Here is a 24,073-nt window from a genome sequence, read left to right as displayed (position 1 = left end):
TCAGTAATAAATGGAGAGAAAGCCACTCTTGAGACCCCTACATTTGCTCAGAAACGTCAGCGGACTCTTGACATGCTGATTAGATCTCTGTATCAAGACCTCATGCCAGACCTGCACAAGGTACATGCACTAATTAACACTTTTTCTCTGCATCCTGTTCTTGAGGCACAGCAGACTCGTTTTGTTGTTTATAACTCCTCATTATCTTGGCTCCTCGTCTGCAGAAGCTCACCTTTCTCTCACCTTTCCTTTGTCATCTTTCACTGCTTAATCGTGCTCTCACCTTAATTTTCCTCTACTTTTTCTCTTCATATATGTGACAGTAGTTAATACACTCCAAATTCTAAGTGAAAAATACAGATTGGTTAAATCAGGGCTTTTCAAAGTGTGGGGCGCACCCCCCCTGGGGGGCGCCAGAGTTCTTCGGGGGGGGGGCGCAACGTGAGAGACAAAATGGATCGGTTTTTAGTACCTAAAGCTACAGTGAGTGAGGAGACAAAGTCTGGGCCAAGCAAAAAAACAGAGCCTCCAGGATGTTGCGATTTGCAACTTCAGCGCAAATTCAACCAATCCCCGCAAATTCAGGGCAGTGTTGCAATTATATCCAATCACCGCAACTTTCCCGCAAATTTGACCAATCGTTGGCGTCGTCTTGAGGTGACGTCGACAAACTACCTTCCGCCTTACTTCCGTGTGTTCAAGAGAAGCAGCATGCGCGTCGTGTTGCCAGATTGTGCGATTTCAAGTGCATTTTGGCGGGTTTTGAACATATTTTGGACTGGAAAACGTCAGCAGTATCTGGCAACACTGAAAGTGTGTTATGTTTACACTGAAGGACTGTGCACTTTATTTTTTTTTTACTTAATACAAGAAATTAATGGATGCCAACATTTTTGCCAAAATGGTATTTTATTTTCCATTGTTTAGGCAGCTTCAGCATCATACTGTGAGATTCTGTTCAAATTGTTTTTTTCTTCTATGAAGCCTGAGCCATTTATTTTATTAGTTTATAATTATTGTTTAATTTAGTCTTCAGGAGAGACTGCCTGCACACAGTACTAGTATTAATAGTTTTTTTTCTTACATGAAAGCTGAGGCATTTATATTATATTTTAAGGTAACTTCATGTTGTGCTGTGAGGTTCTCTGGACTTTAACTTTTGAACCAACAGGTGCATTTGGATAAGTAAAGCCTATTTTTCTGCATTTTTGTAGTCCTGGTAATCTTTTATATTGGTAAAGTTGTTTATAGGACCATTTCTCTTTGTTTTTTTAATCAATAGTTTTTCAGTTATAACTTAATATTTAACATATCACTCAATTTTAATCACAAAAAGAGAAAATCGCAACAATATCTCACAACTTTCACTTCCTCCCGCAATGTAATCGCAACAAAAACCTAAAAAACACCGCAACTTTCATCGCAATTTTTTTGGAAAACCCCCCGCAACATCAGACATTTTAGCCCGCAACAATCACAAAAAAGGCCCGCGGAATCCTGGGGGACTGAAAAACGAAGGAAGTATGACCACGATTATTTAAAGTTTGGATTTTCATGGACTGGATCTGAAGATGCTACACTGCCACAGTGTGTTGTCTGCCAAGAGATGCTAGCTAACGATGCTATGGGATGTTTAAAATGTGTAAAACAAGATGTTTTAAAAAGCACAGATGTTTAAAATGTGAAAAAGAAAAAAATAATTTGTACAACAACCATTTTTTAAAAATACGAATGGAACATTAAGTATAGCAACAACAAAAATTGTAGGGGGGGCACTGTTGTTTATTTGCTCTCCGAGGGGGGGCTGACTCTCCCACACTTTGAAAACCCCTAAGTTAAATAATAATTAAATTAATATATACAGTAACTTGTGGAAAAATGAGAATCACCAATTTTAGTCTATTATTATTATTATTATTATTATTATTATTATATAACTGGATATGGGCGGCACGGTGGTGTAGTGGTTAGCGCTGTCGCCTCACAGCAAGAAGGTCCTGGGTTCGAGCCCCGGGGCCGGCGAGGGCCTTTCTGTGTGGAGTTTGCATGTTCTCCCCGTGTCCGCGTGGGTTTCCTCCGGGTGCTCCGGTTTCCCCCACAGTCCAAAGACATGCAGGTTAGGTTAACTGGTGACTCTAAATTGACCGTAGGTGTGAATGTGAGTGTGAATGGTTGTCTGTGTCTATGTGTCAGCCCTGTGATGACCTGGCGACTTGTCCAGGGTGTACCCCGCCTTTCGCCCGTAGTCAGCTGGGATAGGCTCCAGCTTGCCTGCGACCCTGTAGAAGGATAAAGCGGCTAGAGATAATGAGATGAGATGAGATATAACTGGATAGTCATTTTGTTTTATCAGTTGCTACCCAAAGGCCTAACTTTCCACCATCACATATTTCTTCCTTGTGCAGATGCAGCTATTTAGATAAAGGATATTTGTGGTAGTGCAGTGGTTAGCACTGCCACCTCACAGCAAGAAGGTTCTGGGTTCAAACCTCCTGGCCGATTGGGGCCTTTCTCTGTGGAGTTTTCATGTTCTCCCTGTGCCTGCATGGGTTTTCTTCAGGTGCTGTGGTTTTCTCCAACAGTCTGAAGACATTTGGATTACAACCCCGATTCCAAAAAAGTTGGGACAGAGTACAAATTGTAAATAAAAACAGAATGCAATGATGTGGAAGTTTCAAAATTCCATATTTTATTCAGAATAGAACATAGATAACATATAAAATGTTTAAACTGAGAAAATGTTTAAACTGAGAAAATGTATCATTTAAAGAGAAAAATTAGGTGATTTTAAATTTCATGACAACAACACATCTCAAAAAAGTTGGGACAAGGCCATGTTTACCACTGTGAGACATCCCCTTTTCTCTTTACAACAGTCTGTAAACGTCTGGGGACTGAGAAGACAAGTTGCTCAAGTTTAGGGATAGGAATGTTAACCCATTCTTGTCTAATGTAGGATTCTAGTTGCTCAACTGTCTTAGGTCTTTTTTGTCGTATCTTCCGTTTTATGATGCGCCAAATGTTTTCTATGGGTGAAAGATCTGGACTGCAGGCTGGCCAGTTCAGTACCCGGACCCTTCTTCTACGCAGCCATGATGTTGTAATTGATGCAGTATGTGGTTTGGCATTGTCATGTTGGAAAATGCAAGGTCTTCCCTGAAAGAGACGTCGTCTGGATGGGAGCATATGTTGCTCTAGAACCTGGATATACCTTTCAGCATTGATGGTGTCTTTCCAGATGTGTAAGCTGCCCATGCCACACGCACTAATGCAACCCCATACCATCAGAGATGCAGGCTTCTGAACTGAGCGCTGATAACAACTTGGGTCGTCCTTCTCCTCTTTAGTCCGAATGACATGGCGTCCCTGATTTCCATAAAGAACTTCAAATTTTGATTCGTCTGACCACAGAACAGTTTTCCACTTTGCCACAGTCCATTTTAAATGAGCCTTGGCCCAGAGAAGACGTCTGCGCTTCTGGATCATGTTTAGATACGGCTTCTTCTTTGAACTATAGAGTTTTAGCTGGCAACGGCAGATGGCACGGTGAATTGTGTTCACAGATAATGTTCTCTGGAAATATTCCTGAGCCCATTTTGTGATTTCCAATACAGAAGCATGCCTGTATGTGATGCAGTGCCGTCTAAGGGCCCGAAGATCACGGGCACCCAGTATGGTTTTCCGGCCTTGACCCTTATGCACAGAGATTCTTCCTGATTCTCTGAATCTTTTGATGATATTATGCACTGTAGATGATGATATGTTCAAACTCTTTGCAATTTTACACTGTCAAACTCCTTTCTGATATTGCTCCACTATTTGTCGGCGCAGAATTAGGGGGATTGGTGATCCTCTTCCCATCTTTACTTCTGAGAGCCGCTGCCACTCCAAGATGCTCTTTTTATACCCAGTCATGTTAATGACCTATTGCCAATTGACCTAATGAGTTGCAATTTGGTCCTCCAGCTGTTCCTTTTTTGTACCTTTAACTTTTCCAGCCTCTTATTGCCCCTGTCCCAACTTTTTTGAGATGTGTTGCTGTCATGAAATTTCAAATGAGCCAATATTTCGCATGAAATTTCAAAATGTCTCACTTTCGACATTTGATATGTTGTCTATGTTCTATTGTGAATACAATATCAGTTTTTGAGATTTGTAAATTATTGCATTCCATTTTTATTTACAATTTGTACTTTGTCCCAACTTTTTTGGAATCGGGGTTGTACATCGAGGCTACTCTAAATTGCCCATAAGTGTGAATATGAGTGTAGATGGTTGTCTCTTTGTTAGCCCTGCAATAGATTGGTGATCTATACCCCACCTCTTGCCCAAAGCCAGTTGGGATTGGCTCTGGCTTCCCCTTTGACCCTGGTGGATAAGTCTTATAGATAATGGAAGGATGGATATATTTAATGCCTTGGGCAGCCCGGTGGTACAGTATTAACACTGTCACCTCACAGCAAACAGGTTCTACGTTTGAGCCTGCTGGCCAATTGGGGCCTTTCTGTGTGGAGTTTGCATATTCTCCTCGTGCCTATGTAGGTTTCCTCTGGGTATTCCGGTTTCCTGCCCCAGTCCAGAGACATGTGGATTAGTCAAGCCAAATCAATTTATTTGTAAAGCACTTTTAACAGTAGACATTGTCGCAAAGCAGCTTTACAGAAAATAAAGATTTTAAACATATGAACTAATAAATGTATCCCTAATGTGGAAGTTTGAGGCGACGGTGGCAAGGAAAAGCTCCCTGAAATGACATGAGGAAGAAACCTTGAGAGGAACCAGACTCAAACGGGAACCCATCCTCATTTGTGCAATAACAGATAGTGTGATTATGAATAACTTGCTTCTATAACTGTGTCCTATATAGTCACAAAGTGCAATCATGTAACCAGGAAATTCATTATAGTTTTAACATGAAGTCTGTTTTGTTGAAGTTATCAGCTGTTCATTGATGGTGACTTGAGTACAAGACTGTTCATGACAACTGCAGTCCTAATGTTATCATGGTAATTGTAGTCCTAAGCCATTGTAGCAAAACTGTAAGTGTCCAGAGCCATCTTCTAAGTGTATCTTCAGCCCATGTTTACATTAGACCATATCAGCGGATCATCAGATTAACGTTTTTAAAACGATTAGTGTGCACACAGCAACACCAATACACGATTTGCGTGCACACAACAATACCAATACACGGATACGCTCGGCTCCGCAGGCATCCTGCGCTCCAAATCACTCCGCCCTGAACAGCGAGTGCCCTCTGGAGGGTGCGCACTCCGGCCCTGCGCAGCTCACAGAGCGCGTGAGTGAAGCACACTAGCAGTGTTTTCGGGACTGAGCCGCTGTGTGTGTGATCCCAGCGCACGTCACTTACCACTTGCAAGTGGAAGGATGGCAAGCCTAAAGACAATCATAACTACACAATGGGCAGTATTTGCATCAGTATTTGCAGTATTTTCATACTTTTATACTCTTTAATGAAAGGTGATACAAGGCGGAAGTCCTCGCCGTTTTTCAGCAGTCGCGTCACATGACCAACGCCAGCGAATCAGGAAGGTGGATGTCACAGTGATGTTGTCCAATGAGACGCCGGTTAGAGCTCAGCACAGCGTATCCGCGTATTCTGAATGTTTACACAGCACTGGAGCTGACACGATCTGGATTGAATACGTGGACGCTGGCGGATTCCCGTTTCCCGGCGTTTCCAGGCGGTTTAATGTAAACGGACAGTGCATCCGCGAAGAAAACGAGACAGATACGGTCTAATGTAAACGTAGCCTTAGACTGTCTATATGGGGCCGTTCTCCACAGGAGCGAAGTGATGAGAATTTCAGCCAGAAGTGATCAACCGGCTATGTGTGCCAATTGATCACCTCCAAAGTCTGCCAGAATGGCCACGGTAGCCCCAACCACGGTTCTTACATATCGACCAACTATGTGTGACCTTAGTATAAGTAGGCATGGCGGGTCGTAAAAGACCAGAAGTTTGCTCAGGTACTATGGCGCAAGACCCTTCAGGGCTTTATAGTTCAATAGTAGTATTTTATAATCAATGCTAATTTTGAGTGGGAATCAGTGAAGAGTAGATATAGTCAACTAGCTATTCTAAATTGTCCATAGGTGTGAATGTGAGTGTGAATGGCTGTCTATTTCTTTGTGTTAGCCCCATGATTGTTTGGTGACCTGTCCAGTGTGTACCCTGCCTCTTGTCCAGTGTCAGCTGGGATTGGCTGCAGCTCACCCTCAACCCTCAATGGATAAGTGACATAGAAAATGAATGAATGGCTCTTTTTCATATTATTATGGCTGATTCTAACTGAAAAATGTCAACAATTATAAAAACCTACAGTACTGCACCCCTAGGCTTTAGTCACTGCTTCCCAGGCCCTAGGTTTATGGTTTTTAATTTGAATAATCTAAACATTTAATGCTGTTTCCTAACAACCATTTCTTACCCAGTGCCTGCTCTGATACCTCTTGCCTATGCTTCCCTGTTCTGGATTTCTGCTTTTTTTCCCCTGGGTCTTTCTCTAAGACCTGTGTGTGTGTGTGTTTGTGTTACTGCTCCTGTAGGTTCCCTTTTCTCCACAGAATATGTTAAACCGTCGCTCCTTCAGTGACGTGCTGCCTGAATCACCCAAATCGGCCCGCAAGAAAGAGGAGGCACGCCAGGCGGAATTTGTTCGGATAGGGCAGGTAATGCGCACACATAAACATCTACCAAGTACACACACTAAAAACAATGTGTGCATCACGGCTCCTGATGAGTGTATGAGCAAAATATTAGCAAGGGCACAAAATCGACCTGAGTAGAATAATAATAATATAGCATATGAACCATCGAATTGTGTAGTGTAGTGTATTTCACGTCAATAAATTGCTGCATTGTCTTGTGACACTGACACCAATCATGAGATATGCATCGTAGTTACATATACATATTTATTCCTTTCTTTGATACCACATGCCATACGCCAGAAACAACACCATGCCATTTATTATGATGTGACTCGCTGGGTGCTTGGTGGACAGCAGTGAACCAGCGCTTTCATTTTACAGCATTACTATATAGTTACAATCGAATATCAAACTTGATATGTCAAACAGTTGTCTGGTTACATCTGTCACGTCCATGCACATTAGAGCTCAGGAGTGTGCAGCCACAGATGGCAAAGCACGCGCATGCCATTAGGACTAAATAGCATGCATCTGTTCCTGATTAGAGTGCAATCACAGCGCATATACTGTATATAAGGACTCTCAGTAACACACAGACTTTGTGAAAGCCTTGCATTTTGTATCGCTTTTCTTGTTTTGACCCAGTTTGTGTTTTTCGACTCTGATTATTGTATTACCTCTGATATCCTGTCTGTGCCTCACTCGACCACTACCTGTTATTCAACTCTGTCTTTGTCTACGTTTTTGATTTGTTTGCTAGCGTGCTTTCAATAAAACTCTTCCTGCACTTACATCCATCTGTCCCCTTACGTGACAGAAACTATCAATTGTCCAATGAGGTAGTGAACTAATAAAACTTTTAACTAGTTTTATATGAAACTGTCACGATTATTTAATGTAAAATGTGTTAATAAATAATTCCATGTTATTTTCTAAAAAGCAAATTAAAAATAACAGCTGGATAAAAACCCGTCTATCTTATATGTATCTGTGGCAGCGGGGGTGTGGTCAAGCAGGTTTGTGAATGGAGAGCGAGGCCAGGGAAGGTGCATGGCAAAGTGGAAGCACCTGTTGCTAATTAACGTGCTGTCTGTGTGTGCTTTGTGTGCAGTGAGAAGGAGGAGATAAAAAGGGAGAGCAGCAGAGTGTGATGTTCTCTTCCCCTAACTGATGTCCGTGCTGTGGCACAGATTGCATTTGTGAAACTGCTGAAAAGCGTGTTTTGGTTGATTTTGTGGTTTTGAAATAAAACGGGCGTGACCGTAATACCGCCTGCCTGTTCCAGTGTCCCTTGTGTTAGGGAAAATCTTTACACTGGTGCCGAAAAAGACGCTGGAAAAAGAGCCGTTGCTATGGAGTCCTCACCATTTAGTGAGCTGATCCATGCCCTCACTGACGCCAAGCAGAACCAGCACCAGGTGCTGGTTGCTATGAGAACTGAGAAGGAGTGGCGCTTTGAGGCACTGCTGCAGGCACAACAGGATGACCACCAGGCACTCCTGCATCTCATTAACCCTGCAGATACACCAGCCATGGAGCCTGTGGGATTCCCACACATCACCCTCACCAAGATGGGGCCTTACAATGATCCAGAGGCGTTTCTGGATCTCTTCAAGCAGAGGCATGGGGGTGGCCAGACGAGAAGCGAGCAGCCCACTTGTTACCACTATTGACCGGCAAAGCACAACTCGCCGCCCAGCAACTGCCCGCAGAGAACCGGCTGGTGTACGCCAACCTGAAGTGCGCGATCCTCCAGTGAGTCGGTCACTCCCCGGAGCAACATCAGCAGCGCTTTGGGGACCTGACGCTGGAAGAGGTCGGCCGACCTTTTACCTACGGCGAGCAGCTGCGGGACGCCTGCCAGCGGTGGCTGAGAGCAGAGAACCACGATGTCGAGGAAATCATCGACACGGTGGCGCTGGAGCAATCCATCGCTCGGCTGCCGAGGGAGATGGTGGAATGGGTCGAGTGCCACTGCCTGGCATTGCTGGATCAGGCCATTGAGCTGGCAGAGGATCATCTAGCAGTGGTTTCAGTGTCAGGCGGTATTACAGTTACATTCGTTTTATTTCAAAACCACAAAATCAACCAAAACATGCTTTTCAGCAGTTTCACGAATACAATCTGTGCCACAGCACAGATGTCAGTTAGAGGAAGAGAACCTCACACTCTGCTGCTCTCCCCTTTTATCTCCTCCTTCTCACTGCACACAGAGCACACACAGACAGCACATTAATTAACAGCAGGTGCTTCCATTTTGTCACTCACCTTCCCTGGCCTCGCTTTCCATTCACAAACCCGCTTGACCACGCCCCCACTGCCACAGTATCTTATATAAATAAAGATTCAAATTTTGTTGTCTGCTGATCAAGTGCTTGAGATACGTTGCCTTGCACTTACGGTGAGGTTCCCTGTGGTGGCACATGTTCGTCTTTCGTACATACATTCTTTCATACGTACAGACATCATACTGTCAAAGCCATCAAAAATAAGGTCGGTGCATTACCATATTCTCTTAAGTATGGGGCTCTCCTCTGCATCTGCAAAGCGCGTGCAAGGAGCTCTGTGATTATACATTTTGCACAAATGCATTTTGACTACCCTGTATTGTCTCACTGTGTCACATAAAGCGGTGCTTTAACATTCTTTTGTATTCTCGCTCACTTAAGTTCCATTTAAGGGCACAGCCATATTTCCATTTTGTGGGTGGTATCAAAGGTCAGCATGACGTAGAATTGTTGATAGGTTTCCTGTATCTTGATTGGCTCGCTGCTCCTGACACCGCGATGGAGCCAGATGGAGTAAACATTGTTGAAAAATGGTGGCGTGCAAAATCTATGGTTGCAAAAATAATAAACATGATAATAAGGGAAAGCATTTTTTCTGTGTTCCATTGCCAACAACTGAGCAATGTAAACAACTTGCTAAACAGTGGGTACACAACTTGGGAACTGGTCACACTTTAGAAACACCCTCCTTTGGTAGAAATTCTGTTGTTTGCAAGGACCATTTTGAGCCCGATTGCTTTGAAAAGAATCTACAGGCTACACACAGGCTACACATGTTGCATTAGACTCAAACCCGATACTATGCCAACAATATTCCAACACCGTTTATGTAAAATGGATTCAGACCATGCAAGCTGATTAACTAGAAGAGTAAAGACATTCAAAGCTAATATATATATATATATATATATATATATATATATATATATATATATATAGGCACTCAGGGGCGGTCCTGGGGGCGGTCCGACCAGGCAGCTGCCCGGGGCGGCATCACGGGGGGGGCGGCACGAGCGCGGGCACGGAAAAAAAAAAACAGTCCCCCCCCAAAAAAAAGGTCCCCCAAAAAAAACCCTCGAAAAAAAAAACAAGACGGGCGGGGGGGGGGGGGGGGGGGGGGGGTGTGTGTGTGTGAACATTTTGGATGGGGAAGCCCAATACCAAAGTTGCGTAGGTGACGTCATCAGTGTGTGTGTGTGCCTAACTTGTCGTAGCCCCATAATATGCACAATCCTGCCAGCGGAACGTTGTACTAGTCATCAAAAAGACTTTACGACCATAGTACTACACTATTATGACATTACACAGAGTCTTAAGTAATACATTACGACTTGATCATTGCCATTCTGGTAACAGCAAATTTATAATGGGCCGTGTCCGCGACGTACAACACACGACGAGAAATGTTTAAACGACCATGTAAAGCTGTTAACATTCTGTTGGCTAATACAGAGCCCAACGTGGGGGGGGGGGGGGGCGACACGAGCGCGGGCGCGAAAAAAAAAAACGCTCCCAAAAAAAAAGGTCCCCCCAAAAAAACCCCCGAAAAAAAAAAACAAGACGGATGGGGGGGGGGGGGGGGGGGGTAATCACTGGATAAAACCCATCTCTCTTATGTAAATAAAGATACAAATTTCATTGTCTGGTGGTCAGGTGTTTATGAGATGTTGCTTTGCACTTATCGGGTTCCCTATGTCGCAAAAGCCATCGAAATTCAGGTCGATGCATCACCATATTCTCTTAAGTATGGAGCTGCTATAAATTCCTGCTTGGCTTCGAGCTGTCACTAGCCTATATTTAGACCATATAAACTATTGTGGCGCATTGCATGTCTATACCTGTATTCACACACGCAATAGATAAATAAGCTTCATAGCTAGTATTGTTAGGGTTTTGCTGGGAATCAAACCCGGGTCGCTGGTGTAATGATCCAGCAAACCCCCACTAGGCCACCAGGGGAATGACTCAAGTGTAGAGGCGTGAGGCAAAAATAGAGTATCAAAAAAACCCAGTTTATTTACACTATATACACTATATACAATCCAGGGCAAAAAAAAAACAAAAAGTATAATCCAACGCTGAGATGACAAAAGGAAAAATAAAAAATCCAACAATTCAAAGTCCAAAAAAAAGGAAAAGGCAAAAATGCAAAACGCTCAGAAGATCCAAAAGTACAAAGTTCAAAGAAAGCAAAAAATATCAAAAACACAAGGGCACAGGCAAGGTACATGGGACAGAGGAAACTAGCACGAGACAGCATAGCATAAAGACTCCGTGACTAGGGAACAAACAGAGGAGTATTTATACACAAAATAAATTGAACACAGGTGACGATAATGAAGACAAACAGGTAATCAACACAAACACAAAACACAGGAACATTGGCGGCCTCTAGAGGCCAAAACAAACATGACAAGAAAAGGAAATAACAGCGGCCTCTAGAGGCCAAAACAGTCCCAGTCCTAACAGGACCCCCCAGGAGCGTCTCCTGACGTTCCCAGGGCGATCCGGATGGGCCGAATGGAAGTCCCGACAAAGTTCCTTATCTAAAATGTCCCGGGTGGGGACCCAACAGTGTTCCTCAGGGCCATAGCCCTCCCAGTCCACCAGATATTGAAGCCCGCCACGGACCCAGCGGGAGTCCAGCAGATGGCGCACAGTGAACACAGTCTGACCCTGGAAGATGCGGGGGGGGCGGGGGATTCCTAGGGGCAGGGGCATACGTGGACGACAGTATGGGCCGCAACAGGGAAACATGGAATGTAGGGTTGATCCTAAGAGTTTGTGGTAACTGGAGCCGGTAGGAGACAGGGTTCACTCTGCGCACAACTTTGAAGGGGCCAATGTAGCGAGGAGCAAACTTGCGGTTCTCCACCTGCAGTGGAAGGTCCTTGGTGGACAGCCAAACCCACTGCCCTGGGCGGAAAACGTGGGCAGGCCTTCTATGGCGTTTGGCCTGAATCTGGTTGGACCTGGAAGTCTGGATGAGGGTCCTCCTGACCTTGTTCCAGGTCTTGCGACACCGTCTCATGTACTGATTGACCGAGGGCACCCCAGCGTCCTCCTCCTGGTCCGGAAACAGAGGTGGCTGGCTGGAACCCGAACTGGCACTGGAACGGTGATAACCTGGTGGCCGATGACTGCAGGGTGTTGTGAGCGTACTCTGCCCATGGCAGCCAGGTGCTCCATGTAGTCGGGTTATCCATCGCCAGGCCTCGCAGGGTGGTTTCCAGGTCCTGGTTGAGCCTCTCCGTCTGGCCATTGGACTGGTGGAACCCAGAGGAGAGGCTGGCAGTGGCTCCAATAAACTTGCAGAACCCGTGCCACACTCAGGAGGAGAACTGGGGCCCCCGGTCTGAGACGATGTCCTGCGGGAGACCAAAGACTCGGAAGACATGAGTGAAAATGAGTTTGGCTGTTTCAAGAGCAGAAGGGAGTTTGTACAGTGGTATGAAGCAGCAGGCCTTAGAGAATCTGTCGACTATTACCAAAATGACAGTGTTACCTTGTGAGTCTGGAAGGCCCGTGATAAAGTCGACCGCCACATAAGACCAGGGACGCCAGGGAATAGGCAGAGGGTGCAGGAGGCCCTGGGGATGCTGTCGTGGATTCTTGCTTCTGGTGCACACTTCGCAGGACAGGATGAATGACCTCACCTCCTTCTCCATGCTTGGCCACCAGAAGCGTCTTTTCAAGAAGTCCAGGGTCCTCCGAGCTCCCGGGTGGGCGGTGGGAGGGGACAAATGACCCCACTGGAGAACCTTGGCCTGGGCTTGACGAGGGACGTACAAGAGGCCCAGTGGCCCCGTCCCAGGACCGGGGTCCTGGCGTTGAGCTCATCGCACGACCTCCTCGACACCCCAGCGGACAGGGGCCACAATCCGGGACACAGGGATAATAGGCCCGACTTCACTCTCCCTGTTAGTGGCAGAGAACAGCCTGGACAGTGTGTTCAGGTTTGGTGTTCTTGGAGCCGGGGCAGTACGATAGGGTGAAGTCAAAACGACTGAAAAACAGGGCCCACCTAGCCTGTCGTGGGTTCAGTCTCTTGGCTTGCTGGAGGTACTCCAGGTTCTTGTGGTCCATCCAAACCAGGAATGGATGTTGCGCTCCCTCCAGCCAGTGCCTCCACTCCTCAAGGGCCAGTTTGACCACTAGCAGTTCTCGATCCCCCACATCGTACCGGGACTCCGCAGGGCTCAGGCGGTGGGAGAAGTATGCGCAGGGGTGCAACTTTCCTTCCGAACATTGAGAGAGCACCGCGCCGACACCACTGTCCGAGGCGTCCACCTCCACGATGAATGTTTGGGAGGTGTCCGGGAGGACCAGAATGGGTGCCGTGCAGAAGCGGTGCTTAAGGTCTTTAAATGCCTTTTCCGCCTGAGGAGACCAGACATAAGATCCACCAGTCCCTTTGGTGAGATCTGACATGGGTGCTGCTACGGAACTGAAATTCCTGACGAACTTGCGGTAAAAGTTAGCGAATCCTAAGAACCGCTGCACCTCCTTGACGGACTTGGGAGTGGGCCAGTCCCGGACGGCCAGGGTCTTGGCTGGGTCCATTTGCAGTTGTCCCATCCAAACAATAAATCCCAGGAAGGAGACCTCGGGGACATGAAACTCACATTTCTGGGCCTTCGCAAACAGATTGTTCCATAGCAGCCTCTGGAGAACCTGGCGAACATGGTGGCGGTGCTCCTGCAAGGTCTTGGAAAATACCAAGATGTCGTCGAGGTAGACAAAAACATACTGGTTAATCATGTCCCTCAAGACGTCGTTGATTAGGGCCTGAAAAACAGCTGGTGCATTGGTGAGTCCGAAGGGCATCACCTGGTACTCGTAGTGCCCTGACGGGGTGTTAAAGGCAGTCTTCCACTTGTCTCCCTGTCGGATACGGATGAGGTGGTATGCGTTCCGTAGGTCCAACTTGGTGAAGACGGTGGCACCTTGGAGCAGGTCGAATGCTGTGGACATCAGCGGAAGGGGATAGCGGTTGCGCACAGTGATCTTGTTCAGGCCCCTGTAGTCAATACATGGTCGGAGCCCCCCATCCTTCTTGCCAACAAAGAAGAAGCCGGCACCAGCAGGTGAGGTGGAGGGTCGAATGAACCCAGAGACCAGGGTGTCCTTGAGGTATTCCTCCATGGCCTTGCATTCTGGCTGAGAGAGGGAGAACAGTCTGTCTCGAGGAGGGGTAGTCCCAGGGAGCAAGTCGATGGCACAGTCGTAGGCACGGTGCGGAGGAAGAATGGCGGCCTGCTTTTGCTAAAGACTTCTTTGAGGTCCCAGTACTCTGTGGGAACTTGAGATAACTCGGTGAGATCAGGAGGCTCGGCAGGAGACACAGGAGAGCTAGAGAGCAGACAAGAGGCATGGCATGCAGGACCCCATTCCACAACCTGGCTTGTTACCCAGTCTATACGAGGGTTGTGACGGGTAAGCCAAGGAAGGCCTAGAATCACCGGGAACTCTGGTGAGTGAATAAGGTGCAGGGATATTTCTTCTTTGTGAGCTTGAGACTGGAGAAAGACTGGAGAAGTAACTTGGGTGACTCTTCCGTCACCTAAAGCTTGGCCATCGAGGGCAGACACAGACAGCGGGATTTCAAGAGGAGCAGTCGGGACATTGATACTTTGGGCGAAGTGAACATCCATAAAGTTTCCAGCCACCCCGGAGTCTAACAAGGCTTGACAAGAGTGGACGGACTCACCCCAGGAGATGGAGACCGGGAGGTAGACTCCTTGGCCAGGGAGTTCGGGAGAGATGGTAGGCCCCGTCACAACCCTCCCTCAGCTGGACGGGGCGGTCCTTTTCCTGAGAGCTCGGGACATGATGCTCGGAAATGACCAGGCTTGCCACAGTAGATGCAGCACTTGTCCCTCCTTCTGCGCTCCCTCTCAGATGCGGAGAGACGAGTACGACCCACTTGCATGGGCTCTGGACAGTCACTGGAGGGGGTAGACGGGCTCCATGTTGAGGCAGTGAGGCCGGGGAGGCTCAGGACTTGGCGGCGTTCTCTAATCCTGTTGTCAAGACGAATAGCATGTGAGATCAGAGTTTCGAGGTCACTTGGGCATCCGATAGAGGCCAGGCCGTCTTTGATGGGGTCAGACAAACCATGGTGAAAGGCTGAAACCAGGGCAGCCTCGTTCCATCCGCTGACTGCTGCGAGCGTCCGGAACGATATGGCGTAGTCTGCGACGCTTCCTCCTTGCCGGATGGACATGAGCTTTCTGGCTGCGTCTGTACTGATGTCCGCCTGATCGAAGACCCGAAGCATCTCTTCAGTAAACAGTTCAAAATCAGAACACTCAGGTCCCCGTCTCTGCCAGATAGCTGTTGCCCAAGCTCGTGCCTTACCAGCTAACAAGGTTATCACAAAGGCAATCTTGCAGCGATCCATACTGTAGGTGGTAGGCTGGAGCTCAAAGGTGAGTTGGCACTAGGTAAGGAACTCCCAGCACTCACCGTGCTTGCCATCATACCTCTGTGGTGCAGGAAGGCTGGGTTCGCAAGGTGAAGGAGACAGTGTGGCGGGAGGCACTGGAGCGGGAGCCGGATCAGGAGATGCGGGCAGAGGAGTCAGCTGTGCCAGGGTTTTCCCAATTTGCTGAAGCAGTACCTCGTGGCAAGCAAGGGCCTCACATTAGCTTCCAAGCATTCATCCATGGTCGCTCCAAGGCATGTCAAAGCTGCCATAATTCCCTGAAGGTTGACCAGGTAGACAGTTGAAGCAGCCTCTGCTGAGTTGGTCATGACGGAGTCTTTCTGTTAGGGTTTTGCTGGGAATCGAACCCAGGTCGCTGGTGTAGTGATCCAGCAAACCCCCACTAGGCCACCAGGGGAATGACTCAAGTGCAGAGGCGTGAGGCGAAAGTAGAGTATAAAAAAAAAAACAGTTTATTTACACTATATACAATCCAGGGCAAAAAAACAAAAAGTATAATCCAACGCTGAGAGGACAAAAGGAAAAATAAAAAATCCAACAATTCAAAATCCAAAAAAAAGGAAAAGGCAAAAATGTAAAACGCTCAGAAGATCCAAAAGTACAAAGTTCAAAGAAAGCAAAAAATATCAAAAACACAAGGGCACAGGCAAGGTACATGGGACAGAGGAAACTAGCACTAGACAGCATAGCATAAAGACTCCGTGACTAGGGAACAAAAAGAGGAGTATTTATACACGAAATAAATTGAACACAGGTGACGATAATGATGACAAACAGGTAATCAACACAAACACAAAACACAGGAACAGTGGCGGCCTCTAGAGGCCAAAACAAACATGACAAGAAAAGGAAATAACAGCGGCCTCTAGAGGCCAAAACAGTCCCAGTCCTAACAAGTATGGACACACACACATACATAAACCCACGCACACACTGAGTTTCTATATATAATAGGCTGCTTACCAATTTGTGAGTTTTCCATCTGGTGCTGGCGCTCTCACATGCTTGGTCTGTATGTAGTGCATTTCCCATGCAGGCTTGTGTGCGACATACATTTATCCAGACCAGGTTTATCTGTGAACCAGTTCAATGACTTTGCCTGTATTGTATTGCATAAAAGTTCATGCTCTTTACAGCAAACACATTCTGTGTCAGTTTTCTGCTTGGTACACTTTCCACATCGGCACGAAATAGCTGCCGAACCCTTTTTTCCTGCTTTCCTGACTTTGCATTTGCAAAGCATCACTGATTACATCATTAGAATCATCTGATGATTCGCCGCTTAAATCATTTGCCAGGTGTGGGTAGTCCTTTTTTCCAAGGTTCATACAGATATCCGCTTTCTCCACTGTCTATACTGACTTGAAGATAACTTTTTCATCTAACTCTAGGCTAATATGTTTACATTGGCTACATTTAACTAATGGTACCTGGCTACCAACGACTTGACACCACATCCTGGGCACCATATTGGTTGCCCATGTGCAAAGAGCTTGACATGCTTTTGGAATTTTAAGCATTTAAACCTACTTATGATAGCTAACCAGGTGGCTGCACTTGTGTGCATTATTATAATTAGGGCTTGTACTATTGACATTGATCATTTTTAAATGCTGTACCGGTACCCTTTAAAGCATTCCTGCATTTTTTAAAACAAATACCTTGTTTCAAATCTTGCATCATTTAGGAGTGGTTCTCCACTATAGTTGCAAATTGGGATATGGACCTTGAGCAAACTGATAAGTTCATAAGGCAGAATTCTGGTAGCCAATTTTGGAGTTTTATCAAAGTATCTTCTTATTGCTCGATATGGCAAAATTCAAGGTCAAAGGTCAAGGTCATTTCAAGGTCAAGGTTGCCCTTGTCTCTGTCAGTACACAAACAGATCTCTGAAATGCCTAATAAATCCATAATCTCTGACCAAAATCAAAATGTAATTGACCTCAATTACAAATCTGGGCCTTATTATAAATAATTCTATTTGAAAATGTATATTTATCACAAAAGAACAATAAATATATGTATTAAAAGGGTGCAGCGTTTGTGTACTGACAGCATGTTTGTGTACTGACATGTTCAAAAATAAGACAATGAAGTTGATTATTTGAGCAGAACAGTAATAGATTTAATTTTTGAACCTCAAAAATGGCAACAACATTAACCATGTGTTAACAAAATTAGGAACAAAACATATAAGAACCTAAGGCAACATTTCATGACACCAATTATAAAGTAGCCTAATTAACATTTCCTCACTTTTCTAAATTTGCCCGTGCTTTTGACATTTTAGTCAATCCAAACGATGTCCAAATTCATGACTACACCAGGCGCTGGATAAATGTCCCAATCACTACACCAAATCTGGGTGATTTTTTACTAGTTGGGTCCATGTAGATGTAGGAATCATCATGTGCCTAGAGTTCTTGGAATTTCTGGTGATGGGGACACTCTCAGAAATTGACTAGGCCTAATCAGAAAACCTTTAAAGATATCCTGGTAGGATACATGTACTAGGTATAGGCCTATATACTAGTAGGTTGACAAAAGGGATTGAGAGCCATCAAACTGTCATCCTATCAAATTGGTCAATACACTAACACAATAGTCAGTACACAAACAGACCCCGGTGTTAGTGTATGGACTGTTAGTGTATGGACAAATAGTTCATCATCTGGTCACCAGGGTGCAGATGTGTATATGATGCCTGTGCATTGTAGTCTAGTTGAAAGGTCTTCTAACTCACATTCATGGCACAAACATGTTTTCATGACAAAGCTGGGCCTACATCATTCTAGAAGTGTTAGTGTATTGACTGCTATTATAAATTCTGTTAAAAATTGCCATACAAACCTGAACAATGCTGGAAAACTACCACAATATGAAATTCAATGTTTCCCTCCCTTGAACTTGTGGGATTCCCACAATGCACTGCAGTCATCTCATTAGAATAGTTCTGTCCATTTTCCCCAGGTGTCTCTAGTTAGTACTGTTAGTGTACTGACTTAATTACTTGGGACACCAAAAATCAATTTCTTGGCGGGAAAATTTCTGACTAGTATTGGAAATATTTTCAAAATGTGCTTTTCTTCATGCTGCATGGACAATATTGATCATATTTAAATGGGTGACACAAAATAATAACACCAATAAATATTTTTCAGCAAGGGTTTATTTTCCTTCTGGGATGTATGAGACATGCATTTTGGACCCCCTTGGGTACTTCCAATGAAAAATTCTACCAACACTATTATATTTGAGTGGATAAAATTTAATATCAATCAATTTTTATAATCAGTAGGAAGACATATGAACACAGACACCCTGTTAAAGGCCTGGTCTCAGAATACTTGTTAAGTGAGGTGACACCAATTTGCAACTATAGTGGAGAACCACCCTTAGACAACTCAAAATCCTACCCCAATGCAGAAATACAGAGAGAGAGAGAGAGAGAGAGAGAGAAAACAAAGTATAACTAGAAAAGCACTCGGAGAGCGCAGACCTCCGCCAAGAATCCTTTAAAAAAATCCGGGATCCAGAAGGTGATCCAGCTCACCGCCAAAATTTAATGGATTGTTACTTGTGCCCAGTCACACCTCTGGAAAAAATTTCAGAGCAATCCGTTCATTACTTTTTCCATAATGTTGCTAACAGACAAACCAACAAACAAACCAACGCTACCGAAAACATAACCTCCTTGGCGGAGGTAACTAGGCTTGTGGAAACTTTCATTAAACTAACTTCATGGCAATTTATGTACTTTTGTGGTTGTCTTCCTAGGCATTGAAGTTGAAGACTATTGTCAGAGGGGATGCTCCTACTAGTCTAGTTAACACTGGTCTTTGCAGGAAAGAGGTGAGAGGAACTGACAGAAAATGTATGAGAGTGTGAGTGCTTCTTTAACACTCATGTTCTGTTCACTAGTTTGTAATAAATAGATGATGTCATTGATTTAATGAACTTTGTTGGATTTGTTTCCCAAAACAGCGATGTTAATCATTAAAGCAGTTACTAGTCAAGTTTATTTGTATAGCACTTTTAACAACAGACATTGTTACCAAGCAGCGTTACAGAAGATTAAAGACTTTAAACATGAGCTAATTTTATCCCTAATTTATCTCCAATGAGCAAGCCTACTAAGGATGAATGAACACTGTAATGTCGCTCAAGCCCTGCACAAATGCCCATTGTACTCCCAGGTTCTTGAACATGACCTTTTTTGTCCCATGAACCTCATATCTGAACACCTGCTCCCACAGGATTCCATCCTGACATCAAATATGTTTCAAAGTTTCCATATTGTGCATTTCTGCATCCTTATATGTTTTATTGCGCTGATCAGACTGGACTGATATGCTCACATTTTTCATAAAGTTATGTCTAAAATTGTGTACAATGAGTGAAGATACAATTGCAGTAGAGTTTCCATATATGGATACTATAGGTTGGGGAGGGTTCATCCATTTAATTTCAAAAATGTTTTGAAAGTAAATGTTTTACATCATATGGGCCCTTTAAAATATCATATATAGTCATTAATTTGAGTACAGCATAATTATTAATTAATTGTTCGTTATTAGCAATACCCTCAAGTCCGGTGGAATGACGCATCCGGTGAAATGACGCAGCGTGACGTTTAAATATGTTTAAATGGGCATTCCTCTGCCCAGTTTGTGGTCATGAATTATAAAAGTTTCAACTGAAATGAGCATTTGTGGGGGGAAAAAAACCCAGTTGTGTGCTCATCAGTCTTTTGCATAGTTTCTGCTGTTTTGTGTTAAAGACTTTCTCAAATTATCAAGCATCAACTGACTATAAAAATGTTAAAAGAATTGTACATAGTTTTGGCATTAAATTGACTACCATACCGTACAGAACATGCCTTTTCTTATAGAGATCAGCGCATGCGTCATTCCACCGGACATTAACGTTGCTGTAGAAAACACGAGGTGAGTGAAACATTCTGCTATTCTTAGTCATTTCACATTAATCTTTTTTTTTCTATTCTTCTTCATGTATAAATGGCCTAGCTACAAATAAATGGCTAATGTATAAATGGCCTAGCTACAAATAAAAACACACTTAAGATAGAAGAAACAATCTATTTGATTACAACCAGGAATGGAAAGCTTACTGTAGGTGCGTCAATCCACCGGACGGCATTGTATAAAAAAAATAGACATAATATTCCTTAACAAATGGCATACTTCTGGAAGGTATGTGTGTGTGCAATGGTATGAATGTAAACAATCTCTATAGTGTTATTTTCTCATATAGTATTATTGCATTGGAGCACAAATATAAAAACAGGTTAAAGAACTGTTGCTAGCTTTATATCTGATTTGCAGCCGTGGGAGTCTCAGTCTTTCTGCAGTAGCTTTGCACATGAAATCGTCTGTGGAGATTCCTGGGGGCAGTCGTTATTGGTAGCCACTGACTCAGCTGGGGTCATGCTGTTAGAGGGTAAGAATATCTCATTATCAGTCACCAATGGTTCACATACTGAAAATGTAACATGTAACACATTTGAACATTCATAAGAATGACCCATGAGTTATTAGCCGTTAAGGTTAGTTCAGGGACAGGATTAACATGTAATACAGTATTTCTCAAACACAGCCCTATATACAACAAACTTATACAACTTACAGAAGGGTCCTAAAGTCTGAATCAACCAAAAACTGCTTTTATTACTTAGGTTAGGAAATGTAAATAAAATGCCATTATAGTTTTCAAAACAAAAAGATATGAATTTCTGTAAAACCTGTCATGAGAATGTATATAGATAAATCAGTATGGTGTACAGTATGCCAAAGCTACTTTATTAATCATGCTTCTTGTTTTTTTTTAGCCTCAGATCCATTGCTGTCCAGTGCAGGTAAGATATCATCAGTATCGGTGGATCAAAGGCTACATATTTTAATTTCTAATTAATTATAGTATACAATAAATAATGAAATAATATTGGCTTGCTTTGAGTGGCCTCTCAGATATATTCCATTCAGCTAGCATGATACTGAACGAGTCGAAGACGGGTTCAGTATCATGCTAGCTGAATAGAATATATCTGATAGACCACGATAAAAGCCAGCCAATATTATTATTATTATACATACACACTCTCTTCATATCAGCATTCTTGAAGGCCAACACGAGCTTACCCACGACTTGGTGCTGTTAGTGCAGCAGTCCGGTTACCTTCTAGCTGGTGTAGCATTCAGCAGTAGCATTAGCGAAGGCCAACACAAGCTTACCCGGGACTCAGTGCTGTTAGCACGGCAGTCCAGTTACCTTCTAGCTGGTGTAGTGTTAGCACAGGCCAATTTTAGCGCAGTCAAGCCGAATATGATTAATTTCCCTGTGTAATTTACTTAGTTACTTTTAAAATCAACATCGACAACTACACACAACAGAACGACCTGGCAGCCAATATTCTCTCAAAATCTGATGCTTTTAATGAAGCAAACCTCGCGGCCATGTTTGTTTACAAACTGTCACAGTCACTTGCTAACGCGGAAGTTTTACATCTCCGACGTGTCTCTTTTCCAGTTTTTCAATGCCCATTGATATGTTTTTCTCTTGTAAATATACGTGAAGAAAATAGTCTATAATGAAGTTTTGGTTGCCTTTTGGGTTTTCAGTGCGTCTTCGGTTTCAGATTTTAGTTCATTTATTTAGTGTTTAATTATAGCATAGCTAATCCTAACAGTAGCACTGATTAGCCTCGTCTTCTCTCTTTCCTGACTGACAAAGAAATTATTCTGTGCATGTGCAGCAGAAAAGTTTTGTCATTGGCTCTTCGCATGAGCTCCGATGTGTGATGTCATGTTGTCTTGACAACATGCAATATTATAACAATATTGCATGCTCATTCTCCTTTGGGGAGAGTGGCCTAATACATGTAGGATAAGCAATATTATAACAATATTGCATGCTATCAGTAAACCCACTAGAAATGAATAGAATACATGTTTTTATTCCATGGAAAAAGTGGCCCGTATGTATAATAATAGTTTATATCATACTCAGAAATACAGTATAACCAAAACACAGGATCATTTCTAATATAAAGTAATACAGCTTTATATATAATGCATTTTTTATATTTTTTATTAGTTTGACCTTATTTTTTAATATTTTATTTTTTGTTCCTTTGTTAAGTGCTAACGATTTGATGTGTTATTTTCTATGGCAAATCAGACTCTCCATCCCTGCCTCCAGTTCAAGTGATCGACAAGACCCTGTCCGTCAAACAGATGCATATACTTGAACCTCAGGATCTCCTCATTATGAGGGCTGATAAAGGTGTGTGTGCGCATGCAAGCATGTTTGTGTGAATGCATGTGTATGGATTTAAAACCCCACGAAACCTAACTCCATGCCTGCTTTCTGATTAGTAATAAATAGTAATACATGTACAAATGTACAAAGAAATTATGCTTTAATAATGTGTAAATGCACTTTACAAGGATGTATCTATTTGGACAGAGCTTTACTTTTACTAACCACATGTTGCTCGTCCCTTCAACATTGCTCCTGAGTGAAAACAAACTAGTGAAACAAAACTAACAAGGCTGGCATTGGGCACTGTGATATTTAGTGGGCCTGTGCATGAATGGCTGAACACTTCCAGTTTTCCCCAGGATGTGCATCATGTTGTTTTTGTGATGTAGTAACCTGGGATAAAGAGACATGCTCATTAAATTAGATCTAACAACAAAAATCAGCTGGCTTTGTTATTTTTTTTGTGTGTGACAGATACAAAGAAATAAAGGAAAGTCATGAAGAGCACAGAAACCAAATAATTTTGTGGGAAATAATATCTTCTGTCTTAATGAGCATCTTAATGCCTGTGGAAGCAGCACAAAGCAAAGTAGTGTGTATAAATTATAAACGTTTACTTAAGAAGCCAACATGTATAGAGAAAGCATAAATAAGTGCTGAATAAGTGTGTTGGCATATTAAGTATTAACTGATAATCAACAGACTTGCTTCACAAATTGAAGAAAATCAGTTCAGCTATCTGTAATGAGTAACTGCTGTGCCTTGATTTATCGCCTTGCTGTGTTGGACTCAAAACATGACAGCAGCGTTTCTTCTACAATCCGCACTGAATTAACATAAAAAACAGCACGATGTGAAATTGGTGCGAGATAAAATGTTATAACCTCCCTTCCTTTCCCCATATTAATGAGTCATTTACGTGTTGTTACTTGGATTTCAGGGAAAGATGCCCGTCTTTATGTGTACAAACTGAGCGCTCTCAAGAGAGGGATAGAGGAGCGGCAACTTGTGCGCACCAAATGTGACAGCAGAGAGAACAAACTGGAGAAAACCAAAGGTATAAGAGACTTGATCTATACAAACTAATATCTAAACTATGTAAAATTATTAATCTGTAGAATCAGTTTCTGAATCATGTTCTTGGTGGTAAAGCTTCATTCTGTCATTTATTATCTCAGTTTGCATCAGAGGCACCCAGGATACTAACATCCAAAACAGTATTTCAGTTGAAATATCCTGCAGGTCAAGGGTCTGTTGGGTTAATGTAGAATTGTAGAATTAGCATCAGTTCGCAGTCTGCATTTACAGTATTCACAGAATTGATGATGAACATTATTATTATTATTATTATTATTATTATTATTATGGACACTTGTATTTG

General features: G+C 43.5%; 1 protein-coding gene across 6 annotated transcripts in view; it reads left to right on the top strand.

Moving 5' to 3' along the window:
* Positions 1–24,073, top strand: part of garnl3 (GTPase activating Rap/RanGAP domain like 3) — a 323,893-nt gene that overhangs the window by 277,007 nt on the left and 22,813 nt on the right. For 5 of the 6 annotated variants that reach the window (XM_060913215.1, XM_060913211.1, XM_060913214.1 and 2 more), the window contains 7 exons: positions 5–120; positions 6,571–6,693; positions 19,189–19,263; positions 20,757–20,871; positions 21,260–21,286; positions 22,609–22,713; positions 23,633–23,749. In XM_060913215.1, coding sequence (XP_060769198.1) covers positions 5–120; positions 6,571–6,693; positions 19,189–19,263; positions 20,757–20,871; positions 21,260–21,286; positions 22,609–22,713; positions 23,633–23,749 — 678 coding nt within the window. The remainder of the gene's footprint in view (positions 1–4; positions 121–6,570; positions 6,694–19,188; positions 19,264–20,756; positions 20,872–21,259; positions 21,287–22,608; positions 22,714–23,632; positions 23,750–24,073) is intronic. The other variant, XM_060913213.1, reaches the window with a different exon arrangement.

This window comes from Neoarius graeffei, chromosome 28, assembly GCF_027579695.1.
Source record: "Neoarius graeffei isolate fNeoGra1 chromosome 28, fNeoGra1.pri, whole genome shotgun sequence".
NCBI lineage: Eukaryota > Metazoa > Chordata > Actinopteri > Siluriformes > Ariidae > Neoarius > Neoarius graeffei.
This window is presented reverse-complemented; position numbering and strand designations above follow the sequence as displayed.